At 46.6% G+C, this 12,689-nt stretch overlaps 2 protein-coding genes across 8 annotated transcripts in view; one reads left to right on the top strand and one right to left on the bottom strand.

Moving 5' to 3' along the window:
* Positions 1-3,967, top strand: part of DDHD2 (DDHD domain containing 2) — a 28,780-nt gene extending 24,813 nt beyond the window's left edge. For all 4 annotated transcript variants that reach the window (XM_088832775.1, XM_055416602.2, XM_055416601.2 and 1 more), the window contains 2 exons: positions 1,155-1,262; positions 2,038-3,967. In XM_088832775.1, coding sequence (XP_088688901.1) covers positions 1,155-1,236 — 82 coding nt within the window. In that variant the 3' untranslated portion in view covers positions 1,237-1,262; positions 2,038-3,967. The remainder of the gene's footprint in view (positions 1-1,154; positions 1,263-2,037) is intronic.
* Positions 3,968-4,255: 288 nt separating this feature from the next.
* Positions 4,256-12,672, bottom strand: PLPP5 (phospholipid phosphatase 5). 4 transcript variants are annotated; one of them, XM_055416603.2, is made up of 7 exons: positions 8,657-8,793; positions 8,411-8,519; positions 7,983-8,073; positions 7,547-7,610; positions 6,959-7,083; positions 6,158-6,328; positions 4,256-5,388 (listed from the first exon to the last, which is right to left on the bottom strand). In XM_055416603.2, exons 1-7 carry the CDS (start codon positions 8,731-8,733, stop codon positions 5,222-5,224), a joined length of 804 nt encoding a protein of 267 aa, XP_055272578.2. In that variant the 5' UTR covers positions 8,734-8,793; the 3' UTR covers positions 4,256-5,221. The 4 variants fall into 4 exon arrangements, with proteins under 4 accessions (XP_055272578.2, XP_055272580.2, XP_055272579.2 ...); XM_055416605.2 differs by having other exon boundaries at positions 8,692-8,774; XM_055416604.2 differs by having other exon boundaries at positions 8,451-8,519; positions 8,692-8,761.
* Between the last annotated feature and the right edge of the window lie 17 nt (positions 12,673-12,689).

Raw genomic sequence — 12,689 nt, 5'->3', positions numbered from 1 at the left:
AGTGAGCAAGGCCCAAAACTTTATTTTCCAGTGTTGCTTTTATACCCTAAGTTATGCGCATAAGAAACAGAGAAAGGGAGGTATAGAGTCACGCCAAAATCGGGTGGGGTCAGCAGTCTTGACCCTTATCAGGATCAGGGCTTATTTTTGTGTGTCTCGTGATAAAAGTTTTTAGGTGGTTTACATTATCTTCTGGCCAGGGGGCCTGCTAACAGTTTTATGGCCCTCTTCTCCTGACAGTAGGTTAGTTAGCAAGTAAAAGACTTTTCTTTTAAGGTGACTTTCCTAAAGTTAGGTGCATAACAAAGTTACATTCCTATAAGGCACCGGTGTAGTGAGCTGCAAGAAAGGAACTTATTAACTTAAGATATGATGTGGTTAAATCAAAGGCTACTACTTATATTCTCTATATGTGATTAATATATTTCCAAGGATACAATAGATAGAGGAAACTGCAGCAAGCATTGATTCAACAATGAAATCTTTTTTAGTACTACTCTAATGATTTTAACTTCTTCAACAGATTCCTGTATTTTAGAATATTAGGCTTTCTGTCCTTGCATGGCTGGGAGGCTATAAACAGTCACATTCGTAGTTGTAAGAGCCCGGACAAACTTGTCATGCAAGTTAGAAAGCTATCAGAGGGGCTTGGATTGGAACACTCCTATTAAGCCGAGGAGAACTTTTAAACTACAGCTCTGAATTAATGTTTTCAGAGAAAGGTGGTTGGGGGGAAGCCCCCGTAAGTATTAGAGGACTTGGTAAGAGGCGTTAAGATAGTAGAGCAGTCAGATTCCAGTTTTCTTTGGGGTAGATGCTCAGGTAAGTCCAGGGGGCTCCTCGAGTCCTGATTAGCCTTTGCCCGTCAGGCCTCTTCCCCAGTTGACCTTTGCCACGGGTAGGATTTCCCTCGCTGGCTCCCGGCAACAGAGCACAACGCTAGACTTCTTTGTTAGAAGGTAACCTAACAAACAACTTCTTCGTTAGGTTACCTTCCAAGACACTGTCAGATTCACCACTTCTGAGCCAGATGTTTTTTAAACAGTAAAAATAATGAACTTGTAAGGTGGTTGTGTAGATTGTTAGATAGTATATGTAAAACACCTAGTACAAATATTAGTTTCTTTTTACAACATGATCTTTTCTTTCTCTAGGGAGTCTGAAGATACAGTATTGCTGGTCCTCAAAGAAATCTACCAAACCCAGGGTATCTTCCTTGATCAGCCTTTACAGTAAAAATGAACCACCTAAGGCTGCTTAATGTAAGTTTTTAAATGTGATGTATTTAGCATTGTTCCTACATATTAACATGTGGAGCCTCAAAAACTGCTTGAAATGTACTTTTTTGTTGCTTGTCACCAAGATCTAGGTTATTACTCATTTTTAGAGGGACTCTGCTTAAAATTCATGGGAAAAAAAGCACTGAAGGCCATTTAGAGAAAGGTTAGTGTGTGTTTTGCTAGCAACTTGGTCCAATAACACTTGTCATTTTTAGGATCTAAACTCAGAATCTTCATGGTTCTGACCATCTAAGAGTTACACTGACAAACATGTACAGCTTTAAGTACATACAGTCCATTCTGGGATTTACATTGTTGTTCAGTTGCTAAGTTGTGTCCGACTCTTTGCAACTCCATGTTCTGGAGCACACCATCCTCCTCTGTCCTCTACTATCTCCTGGAGTTTGCTCATTTTCATGTCCATTGAGTCGGTGATGCCATTTAACCAACTCATCCTCTGCCATCTCCTCCTCCTTTTGCTTTCAATCTTTCCCAGCATCGAAGTATTAAGTATTGGAGCTTCAGCATCAGCCTTTCCAGTGAATATTCAGGGTTGATGTTCTTTAGGATGGACTGGTTTGAGCTCCTTGCAGTTGCAGCAGTTTCAGCTTTAAGTATAGATAGCCCAGCCTGGGATTTACATTACTCAGCCCTGTATATATGTATTGATAGTTAGAAAGCTTGTGTGTCAGACTCTGGTGTTCTCTCTGGTTGGTTGCCTTCAGCGTGATGACCTCTCTTCCACTTTCTCCCCTAGATGGACACTGAGGGATCTTTCCCGAGAAAACCTGCCTCTTTGTTCCTGCGTTTTCCTCTCAGCTGTGTTCCCTGCATGTTGCCTGCCCCTTACTCACCACTGGGGTCTCTGGAAGATAATCTTCCTCTCTGGAAGCAAGTGGAAAAGCAAAGGGAAGACCCTGTTACTTTTTACCACTGGCTTCACAGAAACATTCGCCATTCTTTCTTCATGGCTGCGGGTAGTCTGCATCTTTAATTCTCTGATGGTATTTACATACCACTCTATTGCTTATTACTTGAGATGGTATAAAGCCTGCCTTGAGTTTGTTTTGGGTTCGGTGTACATTTTTCTGGGAGGTTATTGTTTATCTTTAGAGAATATTCTGATCTGGTAGTAGGCTCCTGAGACTCAGAAGCCATTCTGGGTCTGCTTATGGTCATGGGTATTCTCTGCGTTGGAAGGCTAGATCTAAGTGGAGGAGGGAGACTGGTGGGCAGATTCTTTCCATCCAACTTTTGTTTTCTACACGTACTGTATGAAGGAAGACTAAAATTATAAATACTGTTTACTTTCTATAGTTGACTGACAAGATTTATTGCTAGGACTCACAGAGGCTGTTCATTGTTTTTACAGCTATTTGAGCTGCTCTAAGAGTCTAAAGTGGACAGTTTAGTTTCCATCAGCTGCATCTTTAGAGAGATATATCCTAGACCTGCCTTTTTATATCATATCATACTTCAAGCTGGGAGACTCTCGATGAAGTCCAACCTAGTTATTTGTTAGTTCTTCAGTTTAGGGTAAAGTTATAAATGTTGATAAACCTGCAGTTTCACAGCTTTGACTGCTTATGGAGTGATGAATAAAACCTTTTAGTGGTGTGTTCATGGTGGAACAACTCGTGAAAGCCATCTGCCACATCTGCTCGTGTGAAGGGAGTGTTGAAGACTGTTCTCTTTAAACGGGCACTGTCGCCTCTGAGTCCCCGCAGTGCAGGGAGCAACTGGACAGGCACAGGCAGTGCTGGGGGAGGTGTGGGTCCGCCCAGGGGGAGAGGTTCCTCACTCCGAAAGAGAAACCTGGCTCTGTGGGGCTAGAACAGCTGCTGCAGAGTCAGCGTCAGAGTGTGCAAGTGAGATGGGTGAGTGCAGACCCCCGGCACTCAGCATTCACACACGCCATCTCTGTGACAGCAGAGGGAATGTTCCCTTCACGCTGGAGATAAGGTTGGGATACTGGTGAGAGCCTGGCCTCTCCGTGTCCCCCTGCTTACAGACTAATGCTGACCAACCCACTAAGATGTTTCAGCTCTATGAAATCCTTTATTTACTACATAAACTCCGAGACCGAAATAAGGGTTATTGAGAATTAAGTAGCATTCAATGTAAAGGGGACGCTTTCATCAAGTTGTTGTCTTCAAATTTAAATTTACTCTTCCTATTAACAGAGTAAGTAAATTATAAGAGTAAGCCAAAGGACAAGCAAGAGTGAGTCCCTGTAACCAAAGATGAACAGCATCACCCCGGATTGTTAGACAAACCACTGTTTGTACTAAGAAGTGTTTCCTTCCTGGTGGTGAAGGGCAGGTGACTGGAAAGAGCTTTATATGCTGTGCATGCCCTGTGTTGGTATCATGGCTGCCTCTCACACAGGGTACTAAGCCTAACTTAAGTTCCTTATTCAGTTGTATATTTTTGGCACTACTTCAGTTGTATCATGTGCAATCTCTTGACCAAGCCTATTTTTTAAACTCTGCATGGCAGAGTATCATTTTATACATATTCCCAGCTGCAGAATTGGTATTGCTTATCTCAGCAAGAGATTGTTTGCATGGAAAGATTAATAGCACTGATTAGCTTTCTAATATTTTGCACTTTTTGAAATGTTTGTTTTTTATGTGATTATATTTAAAACTTTAGTAAATACTGAAATAAAACCAATTTGACCAGTTGCCTACTTCTATCTGGCTCATCCATCAAAGATCAAAAAGAGTACAATAACCATTTCCTCCTCCCCTCTGTGTTAACTAAAACAAGTTTAAAAAAAGTACTGGGCAGAGAACTGCCATTTGGGTTCTTCTCCCCTTGACTGTTAAAAGTACGGTGACTATAAGGTAAATATTGAGAGCTCTTTGGTATTATTAACATCAGCCACTGCTGGAGACAGTTGAGTCACTTAGATGGGGAATCCAGTGTTTAACTTTGAAATGTTTCTCAAATGGAACTTTAAGTGCAAAGCCCACATTCACCATTTTATTTGCATATTGCATTTACATAAGGAAAAAGGTGCACTAAAAATGTTATAGAAAGAAGTACACACAACAAGGTCACGTTAAAGTATGATCAGCATAAAGAGAAGGGTAGTCTCAGGCCCCATGCATCAGTTCCAACCGCGCCCTGGAACGGTTCCTCATGGCCCACTGGGGACCGGGTAGGAGACGTCGACCTGCCTCCAGGTAAGTCTCTGAGCACCGTCCTGCCTCAGCCACCTGGCAGGGTGGGTGTGATCGCACAGGGCTGCAGCCCTGACTGGAGGCGGGGCGGCTCGTGAGCTCGCTTCAGCACAGGTGCGGTGGGAACCGGGATCCACTGTTGGTGCTGAACCGGCGCGCCTGACCATTTTCTGTTTACTGTGTTTACTCAGGAATTCAACAAATTATCAAATCACTTATGTTCACAGAATTCAGAAGGGACAGCACTACTTAGCTGGACTTGGATAAGCATAACTGGTAAATTAGACAGAATTGGACATTTTCCTATTTCAGGCGTGGAATTGTCCCACCAGAGAAAGTAAACAGAAATAAAGTAATTTAATTGCTTATGCCCTGGATTTTAAGATTCTGAGCTATGGAAAGTGGAAGTTAAGTTTTGGTAATCAATGCTAGTGTCTAGGATAAGGTGAGGCTAAGGTAAATGCTTCTTTGTGACAAAATCCTTCTAAGAGTGTACTGAAGTTACACATGAAAACACTGGATCTTGGGATACCAATCCGGTGGACCAGACTCGTAAGCTGTTGGGGGACTATTCATGGCAAACAGCAGTGAAAAGGGACTTCGACCCCTCTCAATAAATCCCTGTGTGCTGGGGCACCAGTGGGCCTTTGTCCTCACCTGTGCCTCAGGAGGTAAAGGTCAGACATTCTTGTCCTGGGCGTGGGAAGAGAGGAGGTCTGATGCGCCTGTTCTCCAGGGAGGCGGCTCCAGTGTCTAAACACAGAAAGGCTGTGGGCCGTGGGGCTGCTTCTGCACCGCGGCAGGAAGAGCAGGGCTGAGGGGCAGTGGCATGTGACACTCGGCGACCGTCAGTGGAGGGTAGTACTGCCTGTAGCAGCTATATGCGAACGTCAGGCCGATGGCAGATCCAGCCAGGACATCTGAACGAAGACAGAGGAGACGGCCTTCCCTCACTCACAAGTCATGCTTGCCAGTGGAGGGAGCTTGACCCTCCAGGGCTACTCATTTAGCCTGCAAACCCCCCTATATTCCAGGGTTATGGTTTTGGGGGATTTTCTTAGTTTAATCATATAGCTGCACTATTGTCATTATCAAGCTGTTCCCTTAAACACCAAATCAAAACACATCTTTACTTAGGTAAGTTTCAGTTCAGTCGTTCAGTAGTTTGGAAGAATAACAGGTTCATTGAATACTATGAAAAACTCCTCATCACCATTCAAAGGGTTCTAGAGGAAGGAATAAACTCTCCAGGAGTTGCCTCTTTGCAAAAATTTATTCTTCAGAACAGCTCCTAAGGGCCTCTAGCTGTCAGATTTTTTTTTTTTTAAATTTTGGGCTTTCTCTGCAGATACTCTGTAATTTGAATGTTTTACTATATCATTCAACTTAAATTTCACTTCCATTACAGAACAAAAACCTTGACAGTGAAGTCAACTTTTAAGATAGTAAGTAAACTGAACTTTGAGGTTGGTTGTAAAAAAATTTCTTGAGTTTTTTCTGAACTTATGATGCTTCAAAGTAACGGGAAAATTAGGATGTCCCTCTTTGGTAGTCTGTTTAAAAGCTAACAGTGTGCTTTCTCATTTCCCATGGAGCAATAAACCACTCTCCCATCCTCTGCACACTTGTCTGTTCGCTCAGCAGATACCCGGGGGGTGTGTCCCAAGCTACGGCGGACGCCTCACTTACCCTGCCAGTGATGCTTGTAGTCACAAGTACGGGACAGTGCAATCACAGCTGCAAAAAGCAGGGGTGACAGAAAGGAACAGAATCTCCAAGATTTCCCCCGGCCTTGTGGTGTGAAGCAGTGTAACTTCCCCGCCAGGTAGAAGGATGCGAAGGCCAGACCGGCAAATGCAACTAGAAGAGGGAAAACCTCTCAGTATGTCAAAGAAGACAGGGTTAGGAACACGTTCTTAGCCCTTTTTGTAGCTTCTGGTGCAGATAAGTGATCGAGACTGTCAGTTATGAGGGAGGAAAAACAAGGGAAAATGACGGATTATGTCCCAAAGTGAGTGACATTTACCCGGAAAAGAGTTTTTGGAATCCTAAGCGATGGGACTTCACTTCCCAGTGCTTCCGTTTCCTCGTATATAAGTGGGAATCATAAAAATAACAGAATCCATCTCATTGGGCTAATATGCTGTCAAATGAGACACGAATCTAAAATGCTTTTGGAAGCACCTGACTAGAGTAACTCTTCCATAAAGGTTGGTTACTATTTTTATCACTAGCAGGAGATTGCAGGATTTAGGCAGGATAATACAGTAATAATAAAATGTTCAAATTTCATGAAGGGAAACTACTTCCTCTGTCCTTAAATGTTTAATACTTGAGGTTCAAGCTTGTTATTAAAGAAGGGGGGCTCTCCGACTTCTAGATACAAGAACAAGAGTGCGTGAGATGTTCCCATCCTCACAAGTTCCCTTGGGTTAAATTCAATGATTTAAAAAAAACCCCACGGATGTAGAGTCCACATGGGATTCATACAGGAAGCATGGCCACTGGGGAAGCTCTTGCGGCCCTCATTCACCACCGCCTTGTCGCCTGTGCACATCAAGTCTCCACGGGCTCGCCCATCCGGGAAGCAGCGGTAGAAGAAGTCTGGGCGTGGCCTGGAAGAAATACGGCCAGGTCTGAACCAGGATCATTTGCGACTCCAGCAGTTGTTCTCCGGTTGTGTTAGGCATCGATTAACCTATTAACTGTCTGTCAAATAGCATCCCAGGCAAAATAATGAAACTGGACTGGACAGTCACCACGAAGAGAAAAGCCTTATTTTTCCAAGGTTAGTATTTAAATCAAAAAAAAAAAAAAAGGCTGCTGCAGCGCATAATTACTTGTTAGGGGAAAGAGCCAGTGATGCTGCAGCTTCCTCGGGGTGCTCTGGAGGACACTGACTCTGGCACTGGGGAATGTGCTGTTCTGGGCAGAAGAGAGCCCGAGTGTCAGCCGGGCACCAAGGCAGAGGGAAGGGAGGAAGCGTTAGAAGAGGCTCGGGAAGATACGGCTGGGGCTGCGTGACCCCGCTCTCCTGACCGGGTAGGGCTGAAAGCAGGCGGCAGCTAGGGCACTCACCTCCCCACTATCAGTTTGATCGTATTGGTGAAGACGCCATTCAGGGCCAGGGCCAGGCTGGCCGCTGCAAAGCAAAGAAACTCACTGTCACTGGGTCTGTGGAGGTCCCTGTCTCGTTCAGCACAGCCACAGGGGACACCGTCTCGTGGGACAGCAGAGTGGTCGGCCTCCAGCCAGACGAGCATAAAAGGAACGCGGGCCCTGGTGGCACTGCGGTGCCACAGGGAGGACTTGTGGCTTAGCCTGAGGATGCGCCATAGGCGCACACACTCCTGTGCGTACAGGTGTACCCGGGAGGTGACCCACAGCTCACAGGTAAAAAGGGGGGTAGAGGAGAGGCAGAGTCACCACAGGGACTCGCAGCACGTGGTCCCCACACACTGAGGCCGCCAGCTCCATGGGGGGGACCCGACGGCCGAGGGCGGGGGGCACTCACCCAGGCAGGCCTGCCGGCTGTCGGCTGCGTCCGCCGCCTTGAGACACCTGGCCAGGAGGACCGGAGCCAGCGGGGCGAGGAAGGCGATGACCTGCACGGGACACAGCGGAGCCGAGCACACGAAAGAGAACAGAATCAGGTTGAAAACATAAGACCTCCGACAGCAAGGGGGGCGGAGTGACAGCAGAAGCCACACACCAGACCTTAACTGCCCCCTGCAGGTGCGGCATCCAGGGTCCGCGGCCCCGAGCTCCCCTGGCCGCCCTGCCCCCCAGCACGTCTCCCGAGCCAAAGCGGAGGGACATCCTCTCTCAACCCCGCAGAGAAGCACGGCCCCGTCTAGCAGCGAACTCCCCATAAACGTCGCCGCGATGACCGCCCAACGCCCTGAAAAGCGCGGTCAGAAGGCAGGCTGGCCCTCCACGCACAAACATCGGCTTGGTGGGGAGATACTCTGCCTCCACGTACGGATTCCGGTAAAGCCACATCTCCTCGGGCTGGATGAGCCTCTGGAAGGGCGGCAGCAGCTCCGTCGCCCTAGGGGACACAAAGGAGCGGAGCGTCGGCGGCTTCCGGCAAGCTCGCGCGGAACCCGGCCGGGTCTCGCAAAGGAGGGTGGGGGGCTGAGGGCCCGGGTCCGGGGTCGCGGAGCGGGCCAGAGCTCCAGTCCTTACAGGAAGGCCGCGAACAGCGCGAGCCGCACGCCCACCTCGGCCGCGAGGGCCGCCGCCGCCGCCTTCCCTTTGCCCATCGCCCGGCGCGCGCTCGAGGCTGACGTGGCGGCGCCGGGGGCGGGGCGTTGAGAGGGGCGGGGCACCGTGCCGGGGGCGGGGAAGGTGGGCGGGGCGGAGCCGGACGGAGGGAGGGGTCGCTCCCCGAGTGTCTCTCCACCCGCTCTCCCATGCTCGCCCGACGCTTCGTACTCACTCGGCCTTAGCTCCCGGGAAGCGCGCAGTGTTGCTGCGTTGCCAGGTCCGAGTTTTCCGCAGCTCCGCTAGACCTCGGGCTGCGGGGCCCACCGGCGGGTTAGACGCACGAGGTCTTCCAACCCCGCTCTGGACCCCTCCCGCCCAGGGTGGACTGTTGGCCACTGAGTTGTAGCAAGAAGTTACGGGCAATGAACAAGTCCATATATTTAATTTTGGAACATACAGGACAATTTATTGAAGTCAATCTCAAGCAAAATAGGAAATCAGTGGAATGTCATTAAAAATCTTTCCAAATTAATCCTCACGGAAGCAAAAAAAAATTTGAATCCCAAAGTATTTGTAAAATAAAAAAGGTAACATCTCAGTAAATAGAATGTACAAAAATTATATGTTCCTACCAGCACACACAGTAGTAAGAAGCTTAAATATTACAGGCAATCCTAATACACTGTAACTAGTCAACAATAACCTATTTACAGGTTAACCAAGCTTTAAACGTTTCACACTATGCAATAAAACATGGGCCAATCAACAAAATCCCCAAAATATCATATATCTTGAAGTCTATGTGGCAACATCAAGTCATTATTCAGTAATGCCCTAGTGGAACACCCCCCAGGGAAAATGAACACTAATCCTTAGTATCAGGAGCTTCTAGCCAAGTCACAGAAACTCTAATAAAAGAGATTGACTTTTAGTGAATATTGATGCTTTGTTATTAAAGACTCAAGTCTCAAGTGATTTAGGCAAAATAACATTTCACAGGATTACAAAGTTTATTACAGATAAACAAAGTACAGAAATAACCAATCTACAAAGGTCATTGTCACAGATAAAGATCACGAGGAAATGAAACAGAATCTGTAGGTATCTGTGGTTGTGCAATATCACAAGTGGATACAAATGGATTTCTCATGTCAATTCCAATTATGCACACACCCTTATATATAAAAAGAACCTTATTATTAGCCAGTTGCAATCATCATCTAGCATCTTAGTTATCAGTGGCGACAGGATTTTCTTGTTTAACATGGAGGGCATGTGCCAGCACGAATGAGATAAAGAGCAATGTTAGTGACAGTGAAGGAAAAGGGCATTTTATCCAGTCCACTTCTAAACTGACAAGAGTCACACCATACACACCCCTCGTCTAGGTCATCTGATGGATACTGACGGTGGTGTGCACACATCAGGAGTCTGCCGGCTGGGGAAGGGGAACCCGAGGGTGCCTTCTTGCCAATTAGCAGATGCAGTGATGTCACACAGAAGACAAAGGACTGAATAAAGGCCTTTGGCAACTATCCCTCTTCTCCCTTTCTCTTACACGCTAATGACTTTGGGATGCTCCTGAAGGACAGGTATTTCTCTACCTCCTCCCCCTTCGTACAAACATGCCACCCGCACCTGAACTTGTCACTTAAGCCATGGACTGACTGGGGAAAGAACGGAAATGGGTGTGAAACACACAGGTCACACCCGGCGTTTCAGGAGTGTGACGTAAGTGCAAAGTTTTTTTCCCCTACACAGGCATCCACTAAAAGGAAAGAATCGGTGTGTGGGGAGAGGGGTTGACAAAATACCAAAGTAAAGAACATACATAGGAAATACTCATGTAAATGCTGCTGGTATTTCATGCAGGAGTCTCTTCCCTGACTACGTGCACTGAATCTGAGAGACCTACTGTGGACACTCCCATGTGCAGAACTTCGCCTCTAATCCAAGTTCAAGAGGGTAAGAGACAAAACAGTGTACAAAACAATGCTTTCTACTTCATAAATTTAAAAATAACTGTAAAACAAGGAGAATCTGAGGAATTTCAAGTACTTAAAAAACCTGAATTCAATGAGGCAGAGGTCTCAATGTTAAAGTGACTACTTCGTACCTGTGGTAAACATTATAATTCCCCTCCCTCACCCTACTGTAACCCCATTTCTCCCAGTACCCCACCCTAGATAAACGTTGGTAGATTTTTAGTATATACAAATTTCCAACTCTTTCGTATATGTCAGTACATGGCAAAGCTAAGTCTACTCCCGAGCCTATCTGAAAATGGAAGTGAGTTCCACTCTCTTTGTTTACAAATAACCAGAGTCCAAGTCTAGGTGAAAGAAAGCGAAAGTCGCTCAGTTGTGTCCAACTCTTTGTGACCCCATGAACTGTACAGTCCATGGAATTCTCCAGGCCAGAATACTGGAGTGGGTAGCCGTTCCCTTCTCCAGGGGATCTTCCCATTCCAGGAATTGGACCAGGGTCTCCTGCATTGCAGGTGGATTCTTCACCAGCTAAGCCACCAGGGAAGCCCAAGTCTAGGTGGCCTGAGGCTAAAGGAAATTGTTCCGAGTGATCACTTCATGTCTGCTGCAGCTCCGACCGGAGGGATCTAGACACACCAGCTTTTTAAGAAGTAATTCAAGTCTAATTTGCACTGCTCGACAATCGAGCAACTTCCCCTGTCCCTTCATGCTGTCCCTCCTGCAGGACAACTGGTGTGAGCTTCCCAAGCTGTTAGCAAGCCATGGTGACGAATTTTCTCATCCTAATGGGACATGGTGTGTGGGAGCATCGTAACTTTCTGTTTTAAAATGAAATGAGAGACAAGCAACAAATCCCCGGGAGTCCAGAGCCTGCGCTCCACACGGCTGGCCCCTCTGCTTCCAAACTGCAGATATGGGCTGGACCCTGCCTGGAACATACCACGCAACAAGCTACTATGAAGTAAGGAAACTGCTTCACAATCAGGAAAGAAAGGTGTCCGATCGCCGCCCTGTCTGAGAGTCCTTTATGTGATTATCTCGAGGTTGTGGGCATCACAGCATTCTTGCCAGACCTGCTTCCAAATACTCTGTGGAAATGGCGGCAGGGAGCAGCCTTCCCCCTTCCCTATTTTATTTTTTTAGCCTTTAGATGTGTTCCTGACTTGAACACATAGAAATCTCCAAGTTTCAATGATTCTAAAAGTCAGCCTATTTTATAGCTTAGGCAAAAGCTTTTTTGAGAATTAGGATAGGGTGGGAACGTGTTAAAAAGAGAAATGAAAATAAAACCCACCTCACTCCTAACTGTAGCCCTGATTAGACAGTCAAGAAGTGACTCACTTCCTCCAGCTGCTTCTGCCTTCCAGAAATGCAGCCCACCCCCAACCCTGCCAAAAGCGACAGGCAGACGCCCACCAGGGCCTGGAAGGTCTGGAATCTCACCTCTAGTTGTTACAGACCCAGTTTCTGAAGTGTTCTGCTGATTATGAAAAACCTTAACATTCACTTTTTCTCTGAACCAACATACGGTTCAAAAAAAATACCACTGTTATCCCGTGCTGCTTGATGTTATTTCATTTTCAGATAAGAAGTAAAAAGCAGCCATTTATGGTCTGACTACAGCTCGATCTCACAGTTAGCAACTCAAATAACAACTTCTGGCTGTGAGTAAGCAACGTGTCTGTTGCAGTATTTCATGGCGAACCACAGGCAAGCACACTGCTCGGATACTATGCACACTGCGTGGATGGTTACTTTGCAAACAGAAAGCACGACTTACTCTTTTGCCTGCTTCCATAGCCCGCACCTTTAAAATACGTAAACTTGTGACACCACAAGGTCTGAGTAGAGAGCTCCTTGGCACTGGCAGGACTAAAACCACTTCTGAGACTGTTAAAGGACATTCCTGGACAGGGACTCCAGAGCTGCGGCCAGCGATTTTGCTTTCCACCCTGATTTCTGAAATAGCAGAACAATCCTGTTAGTCACCCCCTCCCACCCCACCTACCCACCCCGTCATCCCC

The sequence above is a fragment of the Moschus berezovskii genome, chromosome 26, assembly GCF_049115385.1.
Source record: "Moschus berezovskii isolate FMDL1 chromosome 26, NW_MosBer_1.0, whole genome shotgun sequence".
Lineage (NCBI taxonomy): Eukaryota > Metazoa > Chordata > Mammalia > Artiodactyla > Moschidae > Moschus > Moschus berezovskii.
Note: the sequence above shows the minus strand (reverse complement) of the source record. Positions and strands in the feature narration are given on the sequence as shown.